General features: G+C 49.1%; 1 protein-coding gene across 3 annotated transcripts in view; it reads left to right on the forward strand.

Annotated features, from left to right (window-relative positions):
* obsl1a (obscurin like cytoskeletal adaptor 1a) overlaps nucleotides 1–24,696 on the forward strand; it is a 133,770-nt gene that overhangs the window by 95,983 nt on the left and 13,091 nt on the right. For all 3 annotated transcript variants that reach the window (XM_038790162.1, XM_038790163.1, XM_038790164.1), the window contains 3 exons: nucleotides 17,038–17,150; nucleotides 18,393–18,546; nucleotides 23,388–23,549. In XM_038790162.1, the coding sequence (XP_038646090.1) occupies nucleotides 17,038–17,150; nucleotides 18,393–18,546; nucleotides 23,388–23,549 (429 nt within the window). The remainder of the gene's footprint in view (nucleotides 1–17,037; nucleotides 17,151–18,392; nucleotides 18,547–23,387; nucleotides 23,550–24,696) is intronic.

The following is a 24,696-nucleotide window of genomic DNA, read 5'->3' on the forward strand; positions in this document are numbered from 1 at the left end:
CTACTAGAGACTATCTATCCCTATTCATTCTATCGCTGGCCTTCATAATCTTTAGCGCCTCCATTAACTTTCCCTTTGTAGTGATCTCTGTATATGAATATACATGATCAATGTATGTAAATGTAGTACAGTCAATTCAACACTAGATGTCTCACTATCAGATGGTATAAGAAAGACTTTCCCGCTCTTTCTGAGCGTGTGCTTCAGGAGAGTGAACAGACAAGACCCAGATTAGCTAGAGAGAGAAGTTACAAGTTATTTCATTATTACATTGTGTAGTTAGTTATCTTTACTGCATATTATTTATTTTACTAGTTGAGTATTAAGTGCAAAGGACTCCCAAATATTATTTATATTACTCATTAAATTAGTTCATCTTTAAAAGAAGACAATTGTTTACTTCATCAACTTGGCTGGCTCAAAGAGTAATATATTATGACGTAAAGTAATATAACATCCTTAACCTTTTCTACTCTCAGAAAAAAAACTATCGCGACGAATATAATTGAAGAGCAGAAATGTGACATTGAAGTTGAAGCAAAACTTATTTAGGCCACACTTGGGTCACTCTGCACAGCTCTGGTCTCCATTTTACAGAAAGGATTTGGATGCACTGCAGAAGTTGCAAAAGTGATTCATGAGGATGATACCTGAAGTGAAAGTTTACGCCTAAGTTTATGCCGCTTACTAACCTTTTCACCCTTCAGAGAACGGTCCTGCCCCGGTTGTGGGTTATTTGGTGAATATTTCAGCTGCTGTGAGTCAGGAGTGGGGGAACTAAAAGACAAGGAAGGGGTCACAAGCCGTTGCTGAGTTGTTTGGCCGGTTTGTGCTCAGTGTCGGGGGGTAGTGTGGGGAAAAAGCTGCGTCTGGAATAAGGGAAGTTTAGGGGTCCAGGACCAGGGGGCAGAATCTCAGAGTAAGGGGGGTCACCCATTTCAGACAGAGATGAGGAGAAATTTCTTCACTTTGAGGGATGGGAATCTGTGGAATTCTTTACCGCAGAGAGCTGTAGAGGCTGGGTCGTTACATAAGAACATAAGAACATAAGAACTAGGAGCAGGAGTAGGCCATCTGGCCCCTCGAGCCTGCTCCGCCATTCAATTAGATCATGGCTGATCTTTTGTGGACTCAGCTCCACTTTCCGGCCCGAACACCATAACCCTTAATCCCTTTATTCTTCAAAAAACTATCTATCTTTACCTTAAAAACATGAAATGAAGGAGCCTCAACTGCTTCACTGGGCAAGGAATTCCATAGATTCACAACCCTTTGGGTGAAGAAGTTCCTCCTAAACTCAGTCCTAAATCTACTTCCCCTTATTTTGAGGCTATGTCCCCTAGTTCTGCTGTCACCCGCCAGTGGAAACAACCTGCCCGCATCTATCCTATCTATTCCCTTCATAATTTTAAATGTTTCTATAAGATCCCCCCTCATCCTTCTAAATTCCAACGAGTACAGTCCCAGTCTACTCAACCTCTCCTCATAATCCAACCCCTTCAGCTCTGGGATTAACCTAGTGAATCTCCTCTGCACACCCTCCAGCGCCAGTACGTCCTTTCTCAAGTAAGGAGACCAAAACTGAACACAATACTCCAGGTGTGGCCGCACTAACACCTTATACAATTGCAACATAACCTCCCTAGTCTTAAACTCCATCCCTCTAGCAATGAAGGACAAAATTCCATTTGCCTTCTTAATCACCTGTTGCACTTGTAAACCAACATTCTGTGACTCATGCACTAGCACACCCAAGTCTCTCTGAACAGCGGCATGCTTTAATATTTTATCGTTTAAATAATAATCCCGTTTGCTGTTATTCCTACCAAAATGGATAACCTCACATTTGTCAACATTGTATTCCATCTGCCAGACCCTAGCCCATTCACTTAACCTATCCAAATCCCTCTGCAGGCTTCCAGTATCCTCTGCACTTTTCGCTTTACCACTCATCTTAGTGTCATCTGCAAACTTGGACACATTGCCCTTGGTCCCCAACTCCAAATCATCTATGTAAATTGTGAACAATTGTGGGCCCAACACGGATCCCTGAGGGACACCACTAGCTACTGATTGCCAACCAGAGAAACACCCATTTATCCCAACTCTTTGCTTTCTATTAATTAACCAATCCTCTATCCATGCTACTACTTTACCCTTAATGCCATGCATCTTTATCTTATGCAGCAACCTTTTGTGTGGCACCTTGTCAAAGGCTTTCTGGAAATCCAGATATACCACATCCATCGGCTCCCCGTTATCTACTGTAATGTCCTCAAAAAATTCCACTAAATTAGTTACGCATGACCTGCCCTTTACGAACCCATGCTGCGTCTGCCCAATGGGACAATTTCTATCCAGATGCCTCGCAATTTCTTCCTTGATGATAGATTCCAGCATCTTCCCTACTACCGAAGTTAAGCTCACTGGCCTATAATTTCCTGCTTTCTGCCTACCTCCTTTTTTAAACAGTGGCATCACGTTTGCTAATTTCCAATCCACCGGGACCACCCCAGAGTCTAGTGAATTTCGGTAAATTATCACTAGTGCATCTGCAATTTCCCTAGCCATCTCTTTTAGCACTCTGGGATGCATTCCATCAGGGCCAGGAGACTTGTCTACCTTTAGCCCCATTAGCTTGCCCATCACTCCCTCCTTAGTGATAACAATCCTCTCAAGGTCCTCACCTGTCATAGCCTCATTTCTATCAGTCGCTGGCATGTTATTTGTGTCTTCCACTGTGAAGACCGACCCAAAAAACCTGTTCAGTTCCTCAGCCATTTCCTCATTTCCCATTATTAAAACTCCCTTCTCATCCTCTAAAGGACCAACATTTACCTTTGCCACTCTTTTTTGTCTTATATATTTGTAAAAACTTTTACTGTCTGTTTTTATATTCTGAGCAAGTTTACTCTCATACTCTATTTTACTCTTCTTTATAGCTTTTTTAGTAGCTTTCTGTTGCCCTCTAAAGATTTCCCAGTCCTCTAATCTCCCAGCACTCTTTGCCACTTTATATGCTTTTTCCTTCAATTTGATACTCTCCCTTATTTCCTTAGATATCCGCGGTCGATTTTCCCTCTTTCTTCCGTCCTTCCTTTTTGTTGGTATAAACCTTTGCTGAGCACTGTGAAAAATCGCTTGGAAGGTTCTCCACTGTTCCTCAACTGTTCCACCATAAAGTCTTAGCTCCCAGTCTACCTTAGCTAGTTCTTCTCTCATCCCCTTGTAATCTCCTTTGTTTAAACACAAAACACTAGTATTTGATTTTACTTTCTCACCCTCCATCTGTATTTTAAATTCCACCATATTGTGATCGCTCCTTCCGAGAGGATCCCTAACTATGAGATCATGAATCAATCCTGTCTCAATACACAGTACAAGATCTAGGACCGCTTGTTCCCTCGTAGGTTCCATTACATACTGTTCTAGGAAACTATCGCGGATACATTCTATAAACTCCTCCTCAAGGTTGCCTTGACTGACCTGGTTAAACCAATCAACATGTAGATTAAAATCCCCCATGATAACTGCTGTACCATTTCTACATGCATCAGTTATTTCTTTGTTTATTGCCTGCCCCACCATATCGTTACTATTTGGTGGCCGATAGACTACTCCTATCAGTGACTTTTTCGCCTTACTATTCCTGATTTCCACCCAAATGGATTCAACCTTATCCTCCATAGCACCGATGTCATCCCTTACTATTGCCCGGATGTCATCCTTAAATAACAGAGCAACACCACCTCCCTTACCATCCACTCTGTCCTTCCGAATAGTTTGATACCCTTGGATATTTAACTCCCAGTCGTGACCATCCTTTAACCATGTTTCAGTAATGGCCACTAAATCATAGTAATTTACGATGATTTGTGCCATCAACTCATTTACTTTATTCCGAATACTACGAGCATTCAGGTAAAGTACACTTATGTTGGTTTTTTTACCTCTGTTTTGAATCTTAACATCTCCAGTTTTATTCCTTTTGTTATTACTGGGCCTATTCACTGTGCTCCCCTCAGTCACTGTACCTTGTACTGTCGCCCTTTTAGATTTTTGACTATGTCTTCTCTGCCTTGCACTTTTCCCCTTACTTCCTTTTGCTTCTGTCCCTGTTTTACTACCTTCCAACTTCCTGCATCAGTTCCCATCCCCCTGCCACATTAGTTTATTAGTTTACGTATGTTCAAGACTGAGGTAGACAGATATTTAATCAATAAGGGAATCACAGTAGCATAGTGGTTAGCACTGTTGTTTCACAGCTCCAGGGACCCGGGTTCGATTCCCGGCTTGGGCCACTGTCTGTGCGGAGTCTGCACGTTCTCCCCGTGTCTGCGTGGGTTTCCTCCGGGTGCTCCGGTTTCTTCCCACTAGTCCCAAAAGACGTACTGTTAGGTGAATTGGACATTCTGAATTCTCCCTCCGTGTACCTGAGCAGGCGCCGGAATGTGGCGACTAGGGGATTTTCAGTATTAATGTAAGCCTACTTGTGACACTAATAAAGATTATTATTATTATGGGATAAGGCGGGAAAGTGGAGTTGAGGATTATCACATCAGATCAGTCATTGAATGGCGGAGCAGAGTCGATGGGCCGAATGGCCTACTTCTGCCCCTACTGGTCTTGTCAGAAAAGGAAGAATGTGCAGGGTTATATGGGGAAAGCGGGAGGATAGCACAAAGTGGGATGGTCATTGGGAGAGAGGAGCAGACGGGACAGGCAGAATCGCCTCCTTCTGAGCTGTAACAATTCTGTGTCGATTGAGTGAACCTGGAATGTGATTTTCATAGAATTTACAGTGCAGAAGGAGGCCATTCGGCCCATCGAGTCTGTACCGGCTCCTCGAAAGAGCACCCTACCCAAGGTCAACATCTCCACCCTATCCCCATATCCCAGTTAACCCAGTAACCCCACCTAACACGAAGGGCAATTTTGGACACTAAGGGCAATTTAGCATGGCCAATCCACCTAACCTGCACATCTTTCGACTGTGGGAGGAAACCGGAGCACCCGGAGTAAACCCACGCAGACACGGGGAGGATGTGCAGACTCAATTTTATATTGGGACGATACGGGACGCTCAAAGAGACAATCCAAGAAGCGATTGTAACAATGCAGTCCTTCACATGGGAAGCGATTGACATGTGGAATCCACTCCCCTGAGCCAGGAAAGCTGGACTAATAACTACTTGGATTCTGACATTCCAGTTGTCAGAATCACTTTGGATGGGAGTGCTCAGAATCAGAGAGGCCGATGGAGGGTACAACTTCATCTCAAAGGAGATGGAAACCAGGGAAATGATGCATCAATTCGACCAATCTCTACCCCATCCATTCCCACCTCTGTGAAATTGCCCATCCCCCCCCCCCCAACCCGGCTCAGTTCACCTGCGGTTCAATCCTTCATTTATACCTTTGCTACTGTTATGGGCCAGGGTTTCGAGAACCCCAAAGTGTATCATGGAGTTCACCCGACCCACAACTTTTACTAGATTGTGGTACGGGGAGCACATGGCCCACTCTACAGGTTGTTGTACCGCAGAAATGGAAAAGTATTTTTTAAAAGCAAAGCAATGTTTATTCTATGAACTCAAGTTAACCTTTTTAAAACATACAGTGAACATCTTAGCAACCATTAATTCAAATACAACCCCCAAAGAATACAACACTAAGTAATCCTTAATAATTTCCCAAACAACATCTACAAGACAAAAGAAGCACCTTTTAACAGAGTACATTTATAATTCTGAATTCACCAAATGATCAAGAGATAGGGCGCGATTCTCCGCCCCCACGCCGGGTGGGAGAATAGCGGGAGGGCCTCACAACATTTTTCACACCCTCCCGCTATTCTCCCCCCCCCCACGCCCAACCCACGCCACGAATCGCCGTTCACCGTTTTTTGCGCCGATTCTCCGAGGCCGATGGGCCGAGCGGCCGGGCTGTCACGCCCGTTTCAACACGGCAGCAAACACACCTGCTCGCTGCCGTCGTAAAACGGGCATCTGGGGGCCCGATTGGCATGGCAGTACCACGGTCGTGCCAAGGGGGGCATAGGCCCACGATCGGTGCCCACACTCTTTTCCCTCTTTTCCCTCCGCCGCCCCGCAAAATCAAGCCGCCATGTCTTGCGGGGCGGCTGAGGGAAAAGACAGCAACTGCGCATGCGCAGGTTGGCGTTGTCCAACCTGCACATGCGCAGCCGACGTCATCGGCCGCGTCAGCCGCGCGACGCTTGACGTGCGGCCTTGACGACCGTCGTCAAGGCTGCGCCACCGTGATGCACGGGGCTGCGCTCCTAGCCCCGCCTGGGGGGGGGGGGGAGAATCGGCCCCGGAAGTGGGTGTGAAGGCTGCCGTGGGTCACGGCCTATCCCATGGCAGCCTTTACGATTCTCCGCATTTGCTGAGAATCTTGCCCATAGTCTTTTCATGGCAGAGAGATCAACAGTACACCTGCTCTGTCTGGCTTCAGCTCCAACACTAAAAACAAAACTAAAACACACCCTGCAGCAAACAGCCTAAAACAAAAGTAAAAAGATGAGACAGTCCAGCTCCACCCACTCTCTGACATCACTGCAGTAGTAAACACCCATTTCTTAAAGGCATTCTCACGACAGATATTTATATACACACCCATTTATTAGCACCCATTTCTTAAAGGTACTCTCACATGACAGCCACCTCTAGACCTGACGACTCCTGTTGACTTCCTAGCTGCTCTTCCACATTTTACCCTCGTGAAGTGTCGAACTCACGCGTAACTCTGCTGCCCGTGTTGTGCCTTGCACCCAGTCCTCGTCACCCCCTCCCCACCCCCCCCCTCCCCACCCCCCCCCCCCTCCCCACCACCCCCCCCCTCCCCACCCCTGTCCTCACTGACCTGCATTGGCTCCTGTTCAAGCAATGCCTCAATTTTAAAATTCTCCTTCTTGTTTTCAGACCTATCCTGTTCTGCCCCCTCCCTCGCTCTGCGATCTCCTCCAGCCTCACAAGCCTCAGACATCTCTGTCCTTCAATTCTGCCCTCTTGAGCTTCCTCAATTTTATTCGCTCCACCTTTGGCGGCTGTGTCTTCAGCCGCCTGGGACTCCAAGCTCTGGAATTCCCTCCTGGAGTACCTCCACCTCTCCCCCACTTTCCTTTAAGAAACTCCTTTAAATCTACGTCTTTATCTAAGATTTGGCCTCCTGTCCTAATAGCTTCTTATGTGATCCTGTGTCAAAATTCGTCTCATAATCGTTCCTGTGAAGTGGCTGTTTTACTGTATTTCCCTGTATCCTGTGCCCCCTAACTTTCTGAATGAGCCTTCCATGGGGAACCTTAACAAATGCCTTACTGAAATCCATATATACCACATCCACTGCCCGATCTTCATCAATGTGTCTCGTCACATCCTCAAAGAATTCAATGAGGCTTGTGAGGCACGACATGCCCCTCACAAAGCCATGCTGACTCTCTTTAATCAAACTGTTTTTCCAAATAATCATAATCCTATCTCTCAGAATCCTTTCCAATATTTTGCTCACCACAGTGGTAAGACTGACTGGTCTGTAATTCCCAGGGATTTCCCTATTCCCTTTCTTGAACAGGGGAACAACATTCGCCTCTCTCCAATAATCCGGTACTACTCCAGTGGAGAGTGAGGACGCAAAGATCATCGCCAACGGTGCAGCAATGTCCTCCCTCGCTTCCCGTAGGAATCTTGGGTATATCCCGTCAGGCCCAGGGGACTTATCTATCCTGATTTCAAAATTTCCAGCTCATCCTCCTTCCGAATATCAACCTGTTTGAGCCTATTAACCTGGTTCACGCTGTTCTCATTAGCAACAAGGTCCCTTTCTCTCGTAATCACTGAAGCAAAGTATTCATTTAGGGCCCCTCCCATCTCCTCAGACTCTAGGCACCAGTTCCCTCCACCATCCCTGATCGGCCCTACTCTCACTCTGATCATCCTCTTATTTCTCACATAAGTATAGAACGCCTTGGGGTTTTCCCTAATCATTCCTGCCAGGGCTTTTTCATGCCCCCTTCTAGCTCTCCTCAGTCCATTTTTGAGTTCCTTCCTGGCTACCATGTAACCCTCTAGAGCCGAGCCAGACAACAAACAATGAATGGGATTGAAGGTGGAAAATCTCCAGGGCCTGATAATCTTCATCCCAGAGTATTTAAGGAAGTGGCCCTAGAAATAGTAGATCCATTGGTGGCCATTTTCCAAAATTCTTTGGACTCTGGAATGGTTCCTACAGATTGGAGGGTAGCGAATGTAACCCCGCTATTCAAAAAGGGAGGTGGAGAGAAAACAGGGAACTATAGACCAGTCAGCCTAACGTCGGTAGTAGGTAAATTGCTGGAGTCCATTATCAAGGATTTCATAGCTCAGTATTTGGAAAGCAGTGGTGAAATCAGACAAAGTCAGCATGGATTTACAAAGGGAAAATCATGCTTGACAAATTTACAAGAATTCTTTGAAGATGTAACTAGTAGAATTGACCAGGGAGAGCTGGTAGATGTGGTTTATTTAGATATTCAGAAGGCTTTCGACATGGTCTCATATAGCAGATTACTGTGTAAAGTTAAAACACAAGGGATTGCGGGTAGTGCCTTGAGAGGGATAGAACGCTAGTTAGCAAACAGGAAGCAAACAGTTGAAATGGATGGGAATGATCTGGAAGAAGGTACTGAAGACACTGTTGCTCAGTTTGCAGATGATACAAAGATCTGTAGAGGGACAGGTAGTATTGAGGAAGCAAGGGGGCTGCAGAAGGATTTGGACAGGCTAGGAGAGTGGGCAATGATGTAGCAAATTAAATACAATGTGGAAAAGTGTGAGGTTATGCACTTTGGAAGGGGGAATTTAGGCAGAGACTATTTTCTTAATGGGGAAATGCTTCGGAAAACAGAAGCACAAAGGGACTTGGGAGTCCTTGTTCACGATTCTTTTAAGTTTAACGTGCAGGTACAATTGGCAGTTAGGAAGGCAAATGCAATGTTAGCATTCATGTCAAGAGGGCTAGAATACAAGACCAGGGATGTACTTCTGAGGCTGTATAAGGCTCTGGTCAGACCCCATTTGGAGTATTGTGAGCAGTTTTGGGCCCCGTATCTAAGGAAGGACGTGCTGGCCTTGGAAAGGGGCCAGAGGAGGTTCACAAGAATGATCCCTGGAATGAAGAACTTGTCGTTTGAGGAACGGTTGAGGACTCTGGGTCTGTACTCGTTGGAGTTTAGAAGGATGAGAGGGGATCTTATTGAAACTTACAGAATACTGCGAGGCCTGGATAGAGTGGACGTGGAGAGGATGTTTCCACTTGTAGGAAAAACTATAACCAGAGGACACGATCTCAGACTAAAGGGACGATCCTTTAAAACAGAGATGAGGAGGAATTTCTTCAGCCAGAGGGTGGTGAATCTGTGGAACTCTTTGCCGCAGAAGGATGTGGAGGCCAATTCACTGAGTGTCTTTAAGACAGAGATGGATAGATTCTCGATTAATAAGAGGACCAGGGGTTATGGGGAGAAGGCAGGAGAATGGGGATGAGAAAGTATCAGCCATGATTAAATGGTGGAAAAGACTCGATGGGCTGAGTGGCCTAATTCTGCTCCTATGTCTTTTGGTCTAAATGGGTCTTTTTCTGATTGGCAGGCAGTGAGCAGTGAGGTACCACAGGGAGCTGTGCCAGGATCCCACTGTTCACATTATGGGCGCGATTCTCCGCCCCCCCCCCACGCCGGGTGGGAGAATCGGGGGAGAGCCGGGCGAATCACGCCACGCCGCCCTGGCACCCCCTGCGATTCTCCCACCCCCCCCCCAAAATGGCGTGTCGCGTTTTGCAACAGGCCGCTCGGAGAATTGCCGCTCGCCGTTTCTCACCGGTTCACGCCAGCGCCAACCACACCTGGTTGCTGCCGGCGTGAACAGCGCGCGATTGCTGTGTGTGGGGCCTGTGGGGGGCGGAGGGAGGATGGAGCACCACGGGCATGCTCAGGAGATGTCTGGCCCACAATTGGTGCCCACCGATCATCGGGCCGGTGTCTCTAAAAGACGGACTCTTTTCCCTCCGCCGCCCCTCAAGATCAAGCCGCCGTGTCTTGCGGGGCAGCGGAGGGAAAGACTGCAACCGCGCATGCGTGGCTGACGTCACTTAGGCGCCGCCGGCCGCGTCATTCCCGGCGCGCCGCTTTGACGCAAGCGTCTAGGCCGGGCGCTCGGAATTCACGCGCCGCCGCTCCTAGCTCCAGGAGGGGGGGGGGGGGGGGGGGGGGGGGGGGGGGGAGAATAGGGACGAGGAGCGGCCTCCGACGCCGGAGTGAAACACTCCGGGTTTCACTCCGGCGTCGGCTGTTTGTCTCCCTTTGGGAGAATTGCGCCCTATATATTAAGGATTGAATTGAATTTGGCTATTGTCACATGTACAGAGGTGCAGTGAAAAGTCTTGTTCTGGGCAGCACGGTGGCGCAGTGGTTAGCTCTGCTGCCTCACAGCACCGCAGGACCCAGTTCAACCCCGGGTCACAGTCCGTGTGGAGTTCGCACATTCTCTCCGTGTCTGCCTGGGACTCACCCCCACAAACCCGAAGATGTGCAGGGTCGGTGGATTGGCCATGCTAAATTGCCCCTTAATTGGAAAAACAAAGAATCGGGTACTTTAAATTTATTTCAAAATATATAAATATATATTTTTTTAAAGTATTGTTCTGAATACAGTCCAGACAGATTTTTCCATACATGAAAAAATATAGGAAATATGATAAATACACAATGCAAATAAATAGACACAGACATCGGGTGAAGCATACGGAGTGTAGCACTACTCAGTAGAGAAGGTGTGGAGAGATCAGTTCAGTCCATAAGAGGGTCGTTTCGGAGTCTGGTAACAGCGGGGAAGAAGCTGTTTTTGAGTCTGTTCGTGCGTGTTCTCAGACTTCTGTATCTCCTGCCCGATGGAAGCGATTGGAAGAAAGAATAACCCAGGTGGGAGGGGTCTTAGATTATGCTGCCCGCTTTCAAAAAATAAAGAACAAAGAATAATACACCCAGGAACAGGCCCTTCGGCCCTCCAAGCCTGCGCCGATCACGTGCCCTATCCAGACCAACCGCCTGTATCCTTCTATACCCCGTCTGTTCATGTGCCGATCCAGATAAGTCTTAAAGGTCGCTAATGTATCTGCCTCAACCACCTCACTTGGCAGTGCATTCCAGGCCACCACCACCCTCTGTGGTAAATACTTCCCCCGCACATCTCCACTGAACCTTTCCTCCCCTCACCTTCAACCTGTGACCCTTTGTAATTGTCATTTCCACCCTGGGGAAAAGTCTCCAACTGTTCACCCCTATCTATACCCCTCATAATGTTATAAACTTCTGTTTGGTCGCCCCTCAGCCTCCGTCTCTCTGGGGAGAACAATCCCAGTTTATTCAATCTTTCCTTATAGCTAATACTCTCCATACCGGGCAACATCCTGGTAAACCTTTTCTGTATTCTCTCCAAAGCCTCCACATCCTTCTGGCAATGCGGTGACCAGAAATGGACACAGTATTCCAAATGTGGCGTAACCAATGTTCTATATAACTGTAACATAATTTTTGTGCTTTTATACTCGATACCCTGTCCGATGAAGGCAAGCATGCCATATGCTTTCTTTACCATCATTTCCAACTGTGCTGCCACTTTTAAGGATCTGTGGACCTGCACGCCCAGATCTCTCTGTGCGTCTATGCTCCTGATGGTTATGCCATTTATTTTATAGCTCCCACCTGAATTGGATCTACCAAAATGCATCACCTCGCATTTGTCCGGGTTAAATTCCATCTGTCATTTCTCTGCCCAATTTTTCAGCCTATCTGAATCCTGTTGTATTCTCTGGCAATCTTCATCACTATCCACAACTTACTGCGCCCCTCTGCCTCCTATGGCCAAGCCAGTTCTGGATCCATCCAGCCAATTCACCCCTGTCCCTACGTGATCTAATCTTTTGCAACAGCCTGCCATGAGAGACCTTATCAAATGCTTTACTAAAGTCCATGTAGACAACATCCACAGCCCTTCCCTCATCAATCATTTTTGTCACCTCCTCAAAAAACTCAAAGAGGCAGCACGGTGGCGCAGTGGTTAGCACTGCTGGCTCACGGCACCAAAGTTTCAGATTCAATCCCGGCTCTGGGTCACTGTCCATGTTGAGTTTGCCCATTCTCCCCGTGTCTGCGTGGGTTTCGCCCCCACAACCCAAAGATGTGCAGGGTAGGTGGATTGGCCACGCTAAACTGCCCCCTAATAGCAGAAAGTTGTCGCAAATAAGACCATTCACTTCCAAATGTGCATAGATCCTATCTCTGAGAAACTTTTCCAACAATTTCACTCTGACTTCAAGCTCACTGGCCTATAATTACCCGGATTATCCTTGCTATCCTTCTTAAATAACGGTACAACATTGGCTATCCTCCAATCCTCTGGGATCTCACCTGTGGCCACTGAGGACACAAAGATTTCTGTCAGAGGCCCAGCGATTTCATCTCGTGTCTCCCTTGGGAATCTGGGATAGATGCCATCTGGCCCTGGGGATTTGTCTACCTTAATGCTTTTAACACACATAACTTGTAATAACCACCTGTTCTAAAGTGTTTACACATCCCTCTGAGACACCACCAATCAACGTGTCCCTCTCCTTTGTGAATACCGATGCAAAATACTCATTAAGGACCTCGCCTACTTCCTCTGGTTCTACACACAATTTCCCTCCTTTGTTCCTGAGTGGACCAACTCTTTCTCTAGCTACCCTCTTGTTCCTAATATACGTACAAAATGCCTTGGGATTCTCCTTAATCCTGCCTGCTAAGGACATTTTGTGACCCCTTTTTGCCCTCCTAACATCGCGCAGGAGTAGCACACAACCCCGCCAAATGACATCTCTCTCCCTCTTGTTAGATTAGAAACAAAATATTAGTTAGGCCCTTAATAAAAATTTCTTGCTGTTTTCGCGAATAGACCCCACTGCGCCCGTGATTCCTGTACACTGCTCCCGCGGCTCCCGGACTCTGCTCCCGCGGCTCCCGGACACTGCTCCCACCATTCCCGGAATCTGCTCCCGCGGTTCCCGGACACTGCTCCCGGGATTCCCATACACTGCTCACACGGTTCTCGGACACTGCTCCCACCATTCCCGGAATCTGCTCCCGTGATTCCCGGACACTGCTCCCGCGGCTCCCGGACACTGCTCCCATGATTCCCGGACACTGCTCCCGTGGCTCCCGGACACTGCTCCCACGGCTCCCGGACACTGCTCCCACCATTCCCGGAATCTGCTCCCGCGATTCCCGGACACTGCTCCCGCGATTCCCGGACACTGCTCCCGCGGCTCCCGGACACTGCTCCCGCGGCTCCCGGACACTGCTCCCACCATTCCCGGAATCTGCTCCCGTGATTCCCGGACACTCCTCCCGCGGTTCCCGGACACTGCTCCCGGGATTCCCGTACACTGCTCACACGGTTCTCGGACATTGCTCCCATCATTCCCAGAATCTGCTTCTGCCATTCCCAGACACTGCTCCCGCAATTCCCAGACACTGCTCCCTCAATTCCCAGACACTGCTCCCTCAATTCCCTGACACTGATGCCGCCATTCCCAGACACTGCTCCCGGGATTCCTGGACACTGCTGCAGCCATTCCCGGACACTGCTCCCGTGATTCATTGAATCATAGAACATGCAGTGCAGAAGCAGGCCACTTAAGTCCTCACTTCCACCCAATCCCCGTAACCCAGTAACCCCACCCCACCTTTTGGACACTAAGGGGCAATTTAGCATGGCCAATCCACTGAACCTGCACGTCTTTGGACTGTGAGAGGAAACCGGAGCACCCGGAGGAAACCCACGCAGACACAGGGAGAACGTGCAGACTTCGCACAGACAGTCACCCAGCAGGGAATCCAACCTGGACCCTGGCGCTGTGAAGCCACAGTGCTAACCACTATGCTACCGTGATTCCCGGACAATGATCCTGCACTGCCCGGACACTGGTCCCACCATTCCTGGACACTGCTCCAACGATTCCTGGGCACTGCACCCGGGATTCCTGGACACTGCTCCCGCAGTTCCCAGACACTGCTCCATCGATTCCTGGGCACTGCACCCGGGATTCCTGGGCACTGCACCCGGGATTCCTGGGCACTGCACCCGGGATTCCCGGACACTGCTCCATCGATTCCCGGACACTGCTTCCGGGATTCCTGGACACTGCTCCTGTGGTTCCCGGACACGGCTCCCGGGATTCCTGGACACTGCTCCATCGATTCCCGGACATGGCTCCCGCTATTCCCGGCTGCTCCTGCGGTTCCCAGACACCACTCCTGCCATTCCCACCTGCTCCCGCTATTCCCGGACACTGCTCCCGTGGTTCCCGGACACTACTCCTGCGTTTCCCAGCTCTTCCTGTGAAGGTAGGTTCCTGAGCGAGACTAGGCCCAAAATCCGCACCGTCATCAACTTAAATACTTACCGGTCGCTCAGCTCCACCCTCTGGACACTCCTCTGCGATTCCCGGCTGCACCTGGACTTCCTGTCAAGTTAATTTCATTCCCCCCGCAATTTAAAAACACAGAGGCATAGCCACAAATACCACTTACTGTCTCAGACTGCAGTCTGGATTTCTCCTCCTCAGCTCCTTTCCCGATATGAAGGACTTACCTGCCTTTCCCAAAGCAGCGGGAGGTGTAGACAGAGTCAATGGATGGGAGGCGGGTTTGTGTGATGGACTGGGCGGTGTTCACAACTCTTTGTAGTTTCTTATGGTCTTGGGTTGAGCAGTTGACCTACCAGGCTGTGATGCAGCCAGATAGGATGCATCTGTAAAAATTGGTAAGAGTCAATGTGGACATGTCGAGTTTCCTGAGGACGTATAGGCGCTGTTGTGCTTTCTTGGTCGTAGCGCTGATGTAGGTGGACCAGGACAGATTGTTGGTAATGTGCATCCCTAGGGATGTCAACCATTCCACCTCGGCCCCGTTGATGCAGACAGGGGTGTGCACAGTACTTTGCTTCGTGGAGTCAATGACCAGCTCTTGACTTTGAGGGAGAGATTGTTGGCATTACACCACTCCACTAGGTTCTCTACCTCCCTCCTGTATTCTGACACATCGCTGTTGGAGACCGGACCCACCATGGTCGTGTCGTCTTGTAGATGGTGTTGTGTGTATATAGGGAGTATAGTAGAGCGCTAAGTAAGCAGCCTTGTGGGGCCCCGGTATTGAAGACTATTGTGGAGTAGGTGTTGTTGTTTATTCTTACTGATTGTGGTCTGTGGGTCAGAAAGTCAAAGATCCAGTTTCATAGAATTTACAGTGCAGAAGGAGGCCATTCGGCCCATCGAGTCTGCACCGGCTGTTGGAAAGAGCACCCTACCCAAGGTCAACACCTCCACCCTATCCCCATAACCCAGTAACCCCACCCAACACTAAGGGCAATTTTGAACACTAAGGACAATTTAGCATGGCCAATCCAACTAACCTGCACATCTTTGGACTGTGGGAGGAAACCGGAGCACCCCGGAGGAAACCCCGCAGACACGGGGAGGACATGCCGACTCCGCACAGACAGTGACCCAAGCCGTGAATCGAACCTGGGACCCTGGAGCTGTGAAGCAATTCTGCTAACCACTATGCTACCGTGCTGCCCTAAGTTGCAGAGTGAGGAGCCAAGTCCTAGGTTTTGGAGCTTTGATTATGAGCTTGGCTGGGATTATGGTGTTGAAGGCGGAGCTGTAGTCAATAAATAGGAGTCTGATGTAGGAGACCTTGTTATCGAGATGCTACAAGGATGAGAGCAGGGCCAGGGAGATGGGGTTTGCTGCGGACAAGGGAACTAACCATAGTGGGCGGGATTCTCTCAGCCCGGGGTCGGGCCGGAGAATCCCCGCGACCAGTGCGAATTGCGTCACGCTGCCCCGGTGTCGGCAAGCGATTCTCCACAGAGAGGAGAATCGGCCCCACTGGCGCCGGCGTAGTTGGCTCAGCGCTGGTTGGGGGCTGCTCTACGCGGCTGGCCCGCCGATTCTCGGCCTGGGATGGGCCGAGCGGCCATCATGAAGAAGCCGAGTCCCACCGGCGGCGTTCACACCTGTTCTCAGCTGACGGGAACTCGGCGTGGAAGGGGCGGAGTGTGGGGGGGGGGGGTTGTCCAACCCTGGGGGGGCCCTCCGATGTGGCCTGACCCGCGATCGGGACCCACCGATCATCGGGCCGGCCTCTCTGGCTGGCGGCCTCCTTTCCTACGCGCCGGCCCCTGTAGCCCTGCGCTATGTTGCGTCGGGGCCAGTGCATTGAAAGAGGCCACTGCGCATGTGCACGTTGCTGCCGGGGCCACTGCGCACGTGCACGTTGCTGCCGGCGCCACTGCGCATGCACGGATCCCGCGGTGCCCAGTTCGCGCCGGGATCAGCAGCTGGAGCTGCGTGAACCGCTCCAGTGCCGTGCTGGCCCCTACAGTCCTTGGCTCGGCCCGTTCACGCAGTCGTAAAACGCGACGGCGTGGACACTCTGCCGCGGGGATTAGAGAATCCCACCCAGTATCTCCAAATTTGCAGATGATGCAAAGTTGGGTTGGAGGGTGAGCTGTGAGGAGGATGCAGAGATGTTTGTGGGGTTAGGACAGGCTGAGTGAGTGGGCACATGCACAGTGGATGCAGCATAATGTGAATAAATCATAGAATATGATCTATGACAGAGCGCCCTACCTATCCCCACCCTATCCCCGTAATATCCTCATCTAAACTTTTGGACATTTAGCCTGGCCAATCCACCCAACCTGCACTGTGGGTAGTGTGTTCGGGGGGGTAGTGTGTTGGTGAAAGGGCATTTTCTCTGAGGCAGGGTGCATTTTACAGTTCGTTTCCATTAATTGCAAAGAGCTGGAGCTGAGTGGGGTTTGGGTGAAAGGTACCTGGAGTCGCATCAGGCCATGTTTCCCTTGTGGCCAGTGCTCAATCCCGTGTACCCTGACCCACCCTGATCTCTGATCCGGTATTGTGGCTGATCTGTTTCAGAGCCTCCGGTCACCTTTGTGAAGCAGCTGAAGGATCTGCGGGTTCCAGAAACTACTGTCATCACCCTGGAGTGTGAGCTTTCTCGGCCCAATGCCGAGGTCACCTGGTATAAGGTAGGAAGGAGCCAGCGTTTGAAGTGCCATGTCTGACAGCTTATTGAAATCAGGCGTGTGCTTTATTTCCTCTTCCGTGTTTCCTCCTGAAAGCATTAACTGGGATATAAGATCATCCTTCATCCCTGGGCATTCAGCCAAGTACGGGATCAGCTGAGGTTTGGACTGGGGTGCACCGTGACTTTGTCAAAGTCCCACCCACAGGCTTTTGTTCAGTTCCTGGCACTACGTCTCAGAGATGATCATATTGACCTTGGCGGAGACCTAAGAGAATTATACAGTGTCTAAAAGAGTTAAACTATGAGGATAGGTTTCATCGATTAGGTCTGTGCTCCACTTCGCATGGAAGCTTTACTCTGTATCTAACCCCGTGCTGTCCCTGTCCTGGGAGTGTTTGATGGGGACAGTGTCGAGGGAGCTTTACTCTGTATCTAACCCCGTGCTGTCCCTGTCCTGGGAGTGTTTGATGGGGACAGTGTAGAGGGAGCTTTACTCTGTATCTAACCCCGTGCTGTCCCTGTCCTGGGAGTGTTTGATGGGGACAGTGTAGAGGGAGCTTTACTCTGTATCTAACCCCGTGCTGTACCTGTCCTGGGAGTGTTTGATGGGGACAGTGTAGAGGGAGCTTTACTCTGTATCTAACCCCATGCTGTATCTGTCCTGGGAGTGTTTGATGGGGACAGTGTCGAGGGAGCTTTACTCTGTATCTAACCCCGTGCTGTCCCTGTCCTGGGAGTGTTTGATGGGGACAGTGCAGAGGGAGCTTTACTCTGTATCTAACCCCGTGCTGTACCTGTCCTGGGAGTGTTTGATGGGGACAGTGTGGAGGGAGCTTTACTCTGTATCTAACCCCGTGCTGTACCTGTCCTGGGAGTGTTTGATGGGGACAGTGTAGAGGGAGCTTTACTCTGTATCTAACCCCGTGCTGTACCTGTCCTGGGAGTGTTTGATGGGGACAGTGTAGTGGGAGCTTTACTCTGTATCTAACCCCGTGCTGTACCTGTCCTGGGAGTGTTTGATGGGGACAGTGTAGAGGGAGCTTTACTCTGTATCTAACCCCTGTGCTGTCCCTGTCCTGGGAGTGTTTGATGGGGACAGTGTAGAGGGAGCTTTACTCTGTATCTAACCCCGTGCTGTACCTGTCCTGGGAGTGTTTAATGGGGACAGTGTAGAGGGAGATATACTGTGTATCTAACCCAGGGCTAGACAATCTATTTTATTGATGTAACCTTTCCTTGACAGGATGACCTGGAGATGAAACCCAGTAAAAATGTTCGTATCTATTCAATGGGAAGGAAGAGGTTTGCCCATTTGGGAAAATGTGGAGTGCAAGATTCTGGAAAATACACCTGTGATTCCGGTGAAAGCAACACCTCCGGAATGCTGGAGATTTATGGTAATTGACGATACATAGAACATAGAACGATACAGCGTAGTACAGGCCCTTCGGCCCTCGATGTTGCACCGACATGGAAAAAACTAAAGGCCATCTAACCTACACTATGCCCTTATCATCCATATGCTTATCCAATAAACTTTTAAATGCCCTCAATGTTGGCGAGTTCACTACTGTTGCAGGTAGGGCATTCCACGGCCTCACCACTCTTTGCGTAAAAAACCCACCTCTGACCTCTGTCCTATATCTATTACCCCTCAATTTAAGGCTATGACCCCTCGTGCTAGCCACCTCCATCCGCGGGAGAAGGCTCTCGCTGTCCACCCTATCTAACCCTCTGATCATTTTGTATGCCTCTATTAAGTCACCTCTTAACCTTCTTCTCTCTAATGAAAACAACCTCAAGTCCATCAGCCTTTCCTCATAAGATATTCCCTCCATACCAGGCAACATCCTGGTAAATCTCCTCTGCACCCGTTCCAAAGCTTCCACATCCTTCCTATAATGAGGCGACCAGAACTGTACGCAATACTCCAAATGCGGCCGTACTAGAGTTTTGTACAACTGCAACATGACCTCATGGCTCCGAAACTCAATCCCTCTACCAATAAAGGCTAACACACCATAGGCCTTCTTCACAACCCTATCAACCTGGGTGGCAACTTTCAGGGATCTATGTACATGGACACCGAGATCCCTCTGCTCATCCACACTACCAAGAATTTTACCATTAGCCAAATATTCCGCATTCCTGTTATTCTTTCCAAAGTGAATCACCTCACACTTCTCCACATTAAACTCCATTTGCCACCTCTCAGCCCAGCTCTGCAGCTTATCTATGTCCCTCTGTAACCTGCAACATCCTTCCGCACTGTCTACAACTCCACCGACTTTAGTGTCGTCTGCAAATTTACTCACCCATCCTTCTGCGCCCTCCTCTAGGTCATTTATAAAAATGACAAACAGCAACGGCCCCAGAACAGATCCTTGTGGTACGCCACTCGTAACTGAACTCCATTCTGAACATTTCCCATCAACCACCACTCTCTGTCTTCTTTCAACTAGCCAATTTCTGATCCACATCTCTAAATCACCCTCAATCCCCAGCCTCTGTATTTTCTGCAATAGCCGACCGTGGGGAACCTTATTAAACGCTTTACTGAAATCCATATACACCACATCAACTGCTCTACCCTCGTCTACCTGTTCAGTCACCTTCTCAAAGAACTCAACAAGGTTTGTGAGGCATGACCTACCCTTCACAAAACCATGCTGACTATCCCTAATCATATTATTCCTATCTAGATGATTATAAATCGTATCTTTTATAATCCTCTCCAAGACTTTACCCACCACAGACGTTAGGCTCACCGGCCTATAGTTACCGGGGTTATCTCTACTCCCCTTCTTGAACAAAGGGACCACATTTGCTATCCTCCAGTCCCCTGGCACTATTCCTGTAGCCAATGATGACATAAAAATCAAAGCCAAAGGCTCAGCAATCTCTTCCCTGGCTTCCCAGAGAATCCTAGGATAAATCCCATCAGGGCCCGGGGACTTATCTATTTTCACCTTGTCCAGAATTGCCAACACTTCTTCCCTACGCACCTCAATTCCATATATTCTAATAGCCTGGCCCTCAGCATTCTCCTCCACAATATTATCTTTTTCCTGAGTGAATACTGACGAAAAGTATTCATTTAGTATCTCGCTTATCTCCTCAGCCTCCACACACAACTTCCCACCACTGTCCTTGACTGGCCCTACTCTTACCCTAGTCATTCTTTTATTCCTGACATACCTATAGAAAGCTTTTGGGTTTTCCTTGATCCTACCTGCCAAAGACTTCTCATGTCCCCTCCTTGCTCGTCTCAGCTCTCTCTTTAGATCCTTCCTCGCTTCCTTGTAACTATCAAGCGCCCCAACTGAAACTTCATGCCTCATCTTCACATAGGCCTCCTTCTTCCTCTTAACAAGAGATTCCACTTCTTTGGTAAACCACGGTTCCCTCGCTCTACCCTTTCCTCCCTGCCTGACTGGTACGTACTGATCAAGAACACGCAATAGCTATTCCTTGAACAAGCTCCACATATCCAGTGTGCCCAACCCTTGCAGCCTACTTCTCCAACCTACACATCCTAAGTCATGTCTAATGGCATCATAATTGCCCTTCCCCCAGCTATAACTCTTGCCCTGCGGGGTATACTTATCCCTTTCCATCACTAATGTAAAGGTCACCGAATTGTGGTCACTGTCTCCAAAGTGTTCACCTACCTCCAGATCTAACACCTGGCCTGGTTCATTACCCAAAACCAAATCCAATGTGGCCTCACCTCTTGTTGGCCTGTCAACATATTGTGTCAGGAAACCCTCCTGCACACATTGGACAAAGAACGACCCATCCAATGTACTCGAACTATATCTTTTCTAGTCAATATTAGGAAAGTTAAAGTCTCCCATAACAACTACCCTGTTACTTTCGCTCTTTTCCAGAATCATCTTCGCCATCCTTTCCTCTACATCTCTAGAACTATTAGGTGGCCTATAGAAAACTCCCAGCAGTGTGACCTCTCCTTTCCTGTTTCTAACCTCAGCCCATACTACCTCGGAAGAAGAGTCCCCATCTAGCATCCTTTCTGCCACCGTAATACTGTCCTTGACTAGCAGCGCCACACCTCCCCCTCTTTTGCCCCCTTCTCTGACCTTACTAAAACACCTAAACCCCGGAACCTGCAACAACCATTCCTGTCCCTGCTCTATCCATGTCTCTGAAATTGCCACAACATCGAAGTCCCAGGTACCAACGCATGCTGCCAGTTCCCCTACCTGGACCTTATCTTCACTGACTGCAGATCTCAACAAATCAGACAGACTGGAATTCACTTGTCCTCTTTTGAAACTTTGTAACTTCTGTTTGTGTCGGCCATGGTCCAGTGCGTAACCCCCCTCGTAACCAAGGGCTTTGAGTGTGTGTGTCATTGCGTTCACACGCTCTACATCTTCCCTGAGATCATCAGTCTTTCACCTTACAGGAGACCAAAGCTGCCATTCTTACGTTGCAAAGTTTTGGCAGTATAGACAGATCCAACTCTGCACCCTGCAGACTCGATGGGCTGAATGGCCTCCTTCTGCATTGTAGGGTTTCTGTGGAACCGTGGGTCCGTGGTAGCCCTCTAACCTCTGAGTCAGAACAGGCCCCATATCCAGTGACCTGGCCGGTGCTCACAGGGGAGGGCAGCACTGTCAGAGGTGAAAGGTTAAACCCGGGGCCCCGTCTGTCCACTCTGCTTTTGAAGAGTGAGAGAGTTCCCCCCCCCCCCCCCCCCCCCCCCCCCAAACTGGGCCAGGGGCCTTGATTATCATTCCACCAGTATCACTGGATAACTGGTTCATTGTCCCCATTACACTGTGTGGGATCTTGCTGTGCTCAAATTGGGTCCTGCGCTTCCTGCAGTGACTGCACTTCCAAAAGTACTACATTGGCTGGAAAGCACTTTGTGATAATAGAGAATTTAATATATAAATATTGTAATATATAAACGCATGTATTTGTCAAGATGCCCCTTAAATGTCACTATCGTCCCTGCTTCCACCTCCTCCTCCGGCAGCGAGTTCCAGGCACCCACTACCCTCTGTGTAAATACTTGCCTCGTACATCTCCTCTAAACCTTTTCCCTCGCACCTTAAACCTATGCCCCCTAGTAATTGACCCCTCTACCCTGGGGAAAAGCCTCTGACTATCCACTCTGTCTATGCCCCTCATAATTTTGTAGATCTCTATCAGGTCGCCCCTCAACCTCCGTCGTTCCAGTGAGAACAAACCGAGTTTATTCAACCTCTCCTCATAGCTAATGCCCTCCATACCTGGCAACATCCTGGTAAATCTCTTCTGCACCCTCTCTAAAGCCTCCACATCCTTCCGGTAGTGTGGCGACCAGAATTGAATACTAAGTGTGGCCTAACTAAGGTTCTATACAGCTGCAACATGACTTGCCAATTCTTATACTCAATGCCCCTGCCAATGAGAGCAAGCATGCCATATTCCCGTAGCATTCCTGTACCAGCCTCTCTGAACAGGTGCCGGAATGTGGCGACTAGAGGCTTTTCACAGTAACTTTATTTGAAGCCTACTTGTGACAATAAGCGACTTTCATTTTTCAGTTAATTTCATATGCCTTCTTGACTACCTTCTCCATCTGTGTTGCCCCTTTCAGTGATCTGTGGACCTGTACACCTAGAACTCTCTGATTTTCAATACTCTTGAGGGTCCTACCATTCACTGTATATTCCCTACCTGTATTAGACCTTCCAAAATGCATTACCTCACATTTGTCCGGATTAAACTCCATCTGCCATCTCTCCGCCCAAGTCTCCAAACGATCTAAATCCTGCTGTATCCTCTGACAGTCCTCATCACTATCCGCAATTCCACCAACCTTTGTGTCGTCCGCAAACCTACCAATCAACTATCTGTCCTTTGGAACCAATTTGATTAATGAGAATGGGGGGGGGGGGGGGGGGGGGGGGTTGTGTGGACGGAACATGGTGTGAGGCAGGATAGAGGCAGCAGAGTTTTGGATGGCCTCAAGGTTACAGACACTGTGATATGGGAAGCTGGCCAGGAGGCCATTGCAATGGTTAAGTCGGGCTGCAACCACAGCTCAGAGGAGGCCGAAGGAGGTGGGCAATGTTATGAGTAAAGCCCTTGTGTTGGAGCAGACATGGAAGCCCAGCTCGGGATGATGAGTTTGCCAATGGTCTGCTTCACCCTCAGAGTAGGACAGGGTGGGTGGGCATGGCTTTGGGGCCCCCGGAGTGATTTTAGTGTTTTTATCTTTCAGAGCGGGAAATTCAGATTGTGAAGGAGCTGGAGGATGCGGAGGTGCGAGAGAACGACAATGCAGTCTTCGTCTGTGAAGTTTCTCATGAAGGAGTGAATAGTGAATGGTTAAAGGACGGATATAAAATCAGATCAAACAACAGTGTCAAAATAAGACAGGAGGGTGAGAAAACGCGAGTGGGGTTCCACAGATACGGACAAAATATTGGTCCATAAAAATGTTTCTCTGCAAGGTATTGAAATGGGGGGGAAAACTGTGGGAGATACTTTCTGATGCAGCACAGTGGTTAGCATTGTTGCTTCACAGTGCCAGGGACCCAGGTTCAATTCCCGCTTGGGTTACTGTCTGTGCGGAGTCTGCACGTTCTCCCTGTGTCTGCGTGGGTTTCCTCTGGGCGCTCCAGTTTCCTCCCACAAGTCACGAAAGACGTGCTGTTGGGTGAATTGGACAGTCTGAATTCTCCCTCTGTGTACCCGAACAGGCGCCGGAGTGTGGCGACCAGGGGTTTTTCACAGTAACCTCATTGCAGTGTTAATGTAAGCCTGTTTGTGATACTAATAAAGATTATTATTATTAATTCATCCAGGTTGGCCAATCATATAATAGAGCGAAGGCTTTTGATACACTGGCTATCACACACAATGTCCCATTCTCACAATCCCACTCAGAATCACTGACCTATATTGGATCCTGGGAATGTCTGATCAAATAGAGTCGAGGGAGCTTTACTCTGTATCTAACCCCGTGCTGTACCTGTCCTGGGAGTGCTTGATGGGGACAGTGTAGAGGGAGCTTTACTCTGTATCCAACCCTGTGCTGAACCTGTCCTGGGAGTGTTTGATGGGGACAGTGTAGAGGGAGCTTTACTCTGTGTCTAACCCCGTGCTGTACCTGTCCTGGGAGTGTTTAATGGGGACAGTACAGAGAGAGCTTTACTCTGTATCTAACCCCGTGCTGTACCTGCCCTGGGAGTGTTTGATGGGGACAGTGTAGAGGGAGTTTTACTCTGTATCTAACCCCGCGCTGTACCTGTCCTGGGAGTGTTTGATGGGGACAGTGCAGAGGGAGCTTTACTCTGTATCTAACCCCGTGCTGTACCTGTCCTGGGAGTGTTTGATGGGGACAGTGTAGAAGGAGCTTTACTCTGTATCTAACCCCCTGTTGTACCTGTCCTGGGAGTGTTTGATGGGGACAGTGTAGAGGGAGCTTTACTCTATATCTAACCCCGCGCTGTACCTGTCCTGGGAGTGTTTGATGGGGACAGTGCAGAGGGAGCTTTACTCTGTATCTAACCCCGTGCTGTACCTGT

This window comes from Scyliorhinus canicula, chromosome 2, assembly GCF_902713615.1.
Source record: "Scyliorhinus canicula chromosome 2, sScyCan1.1, whole genome shotgun sequence".
In the NCBI taxonomy this organism is placed as follows: domain Eukaryota; kingdom Metazoa; phylum Chordata; class Chondrichthyes; order Carcharhiniformes; family Scyliorhinidae; genus Scyliorhinus; species Scyliorhinus canicula.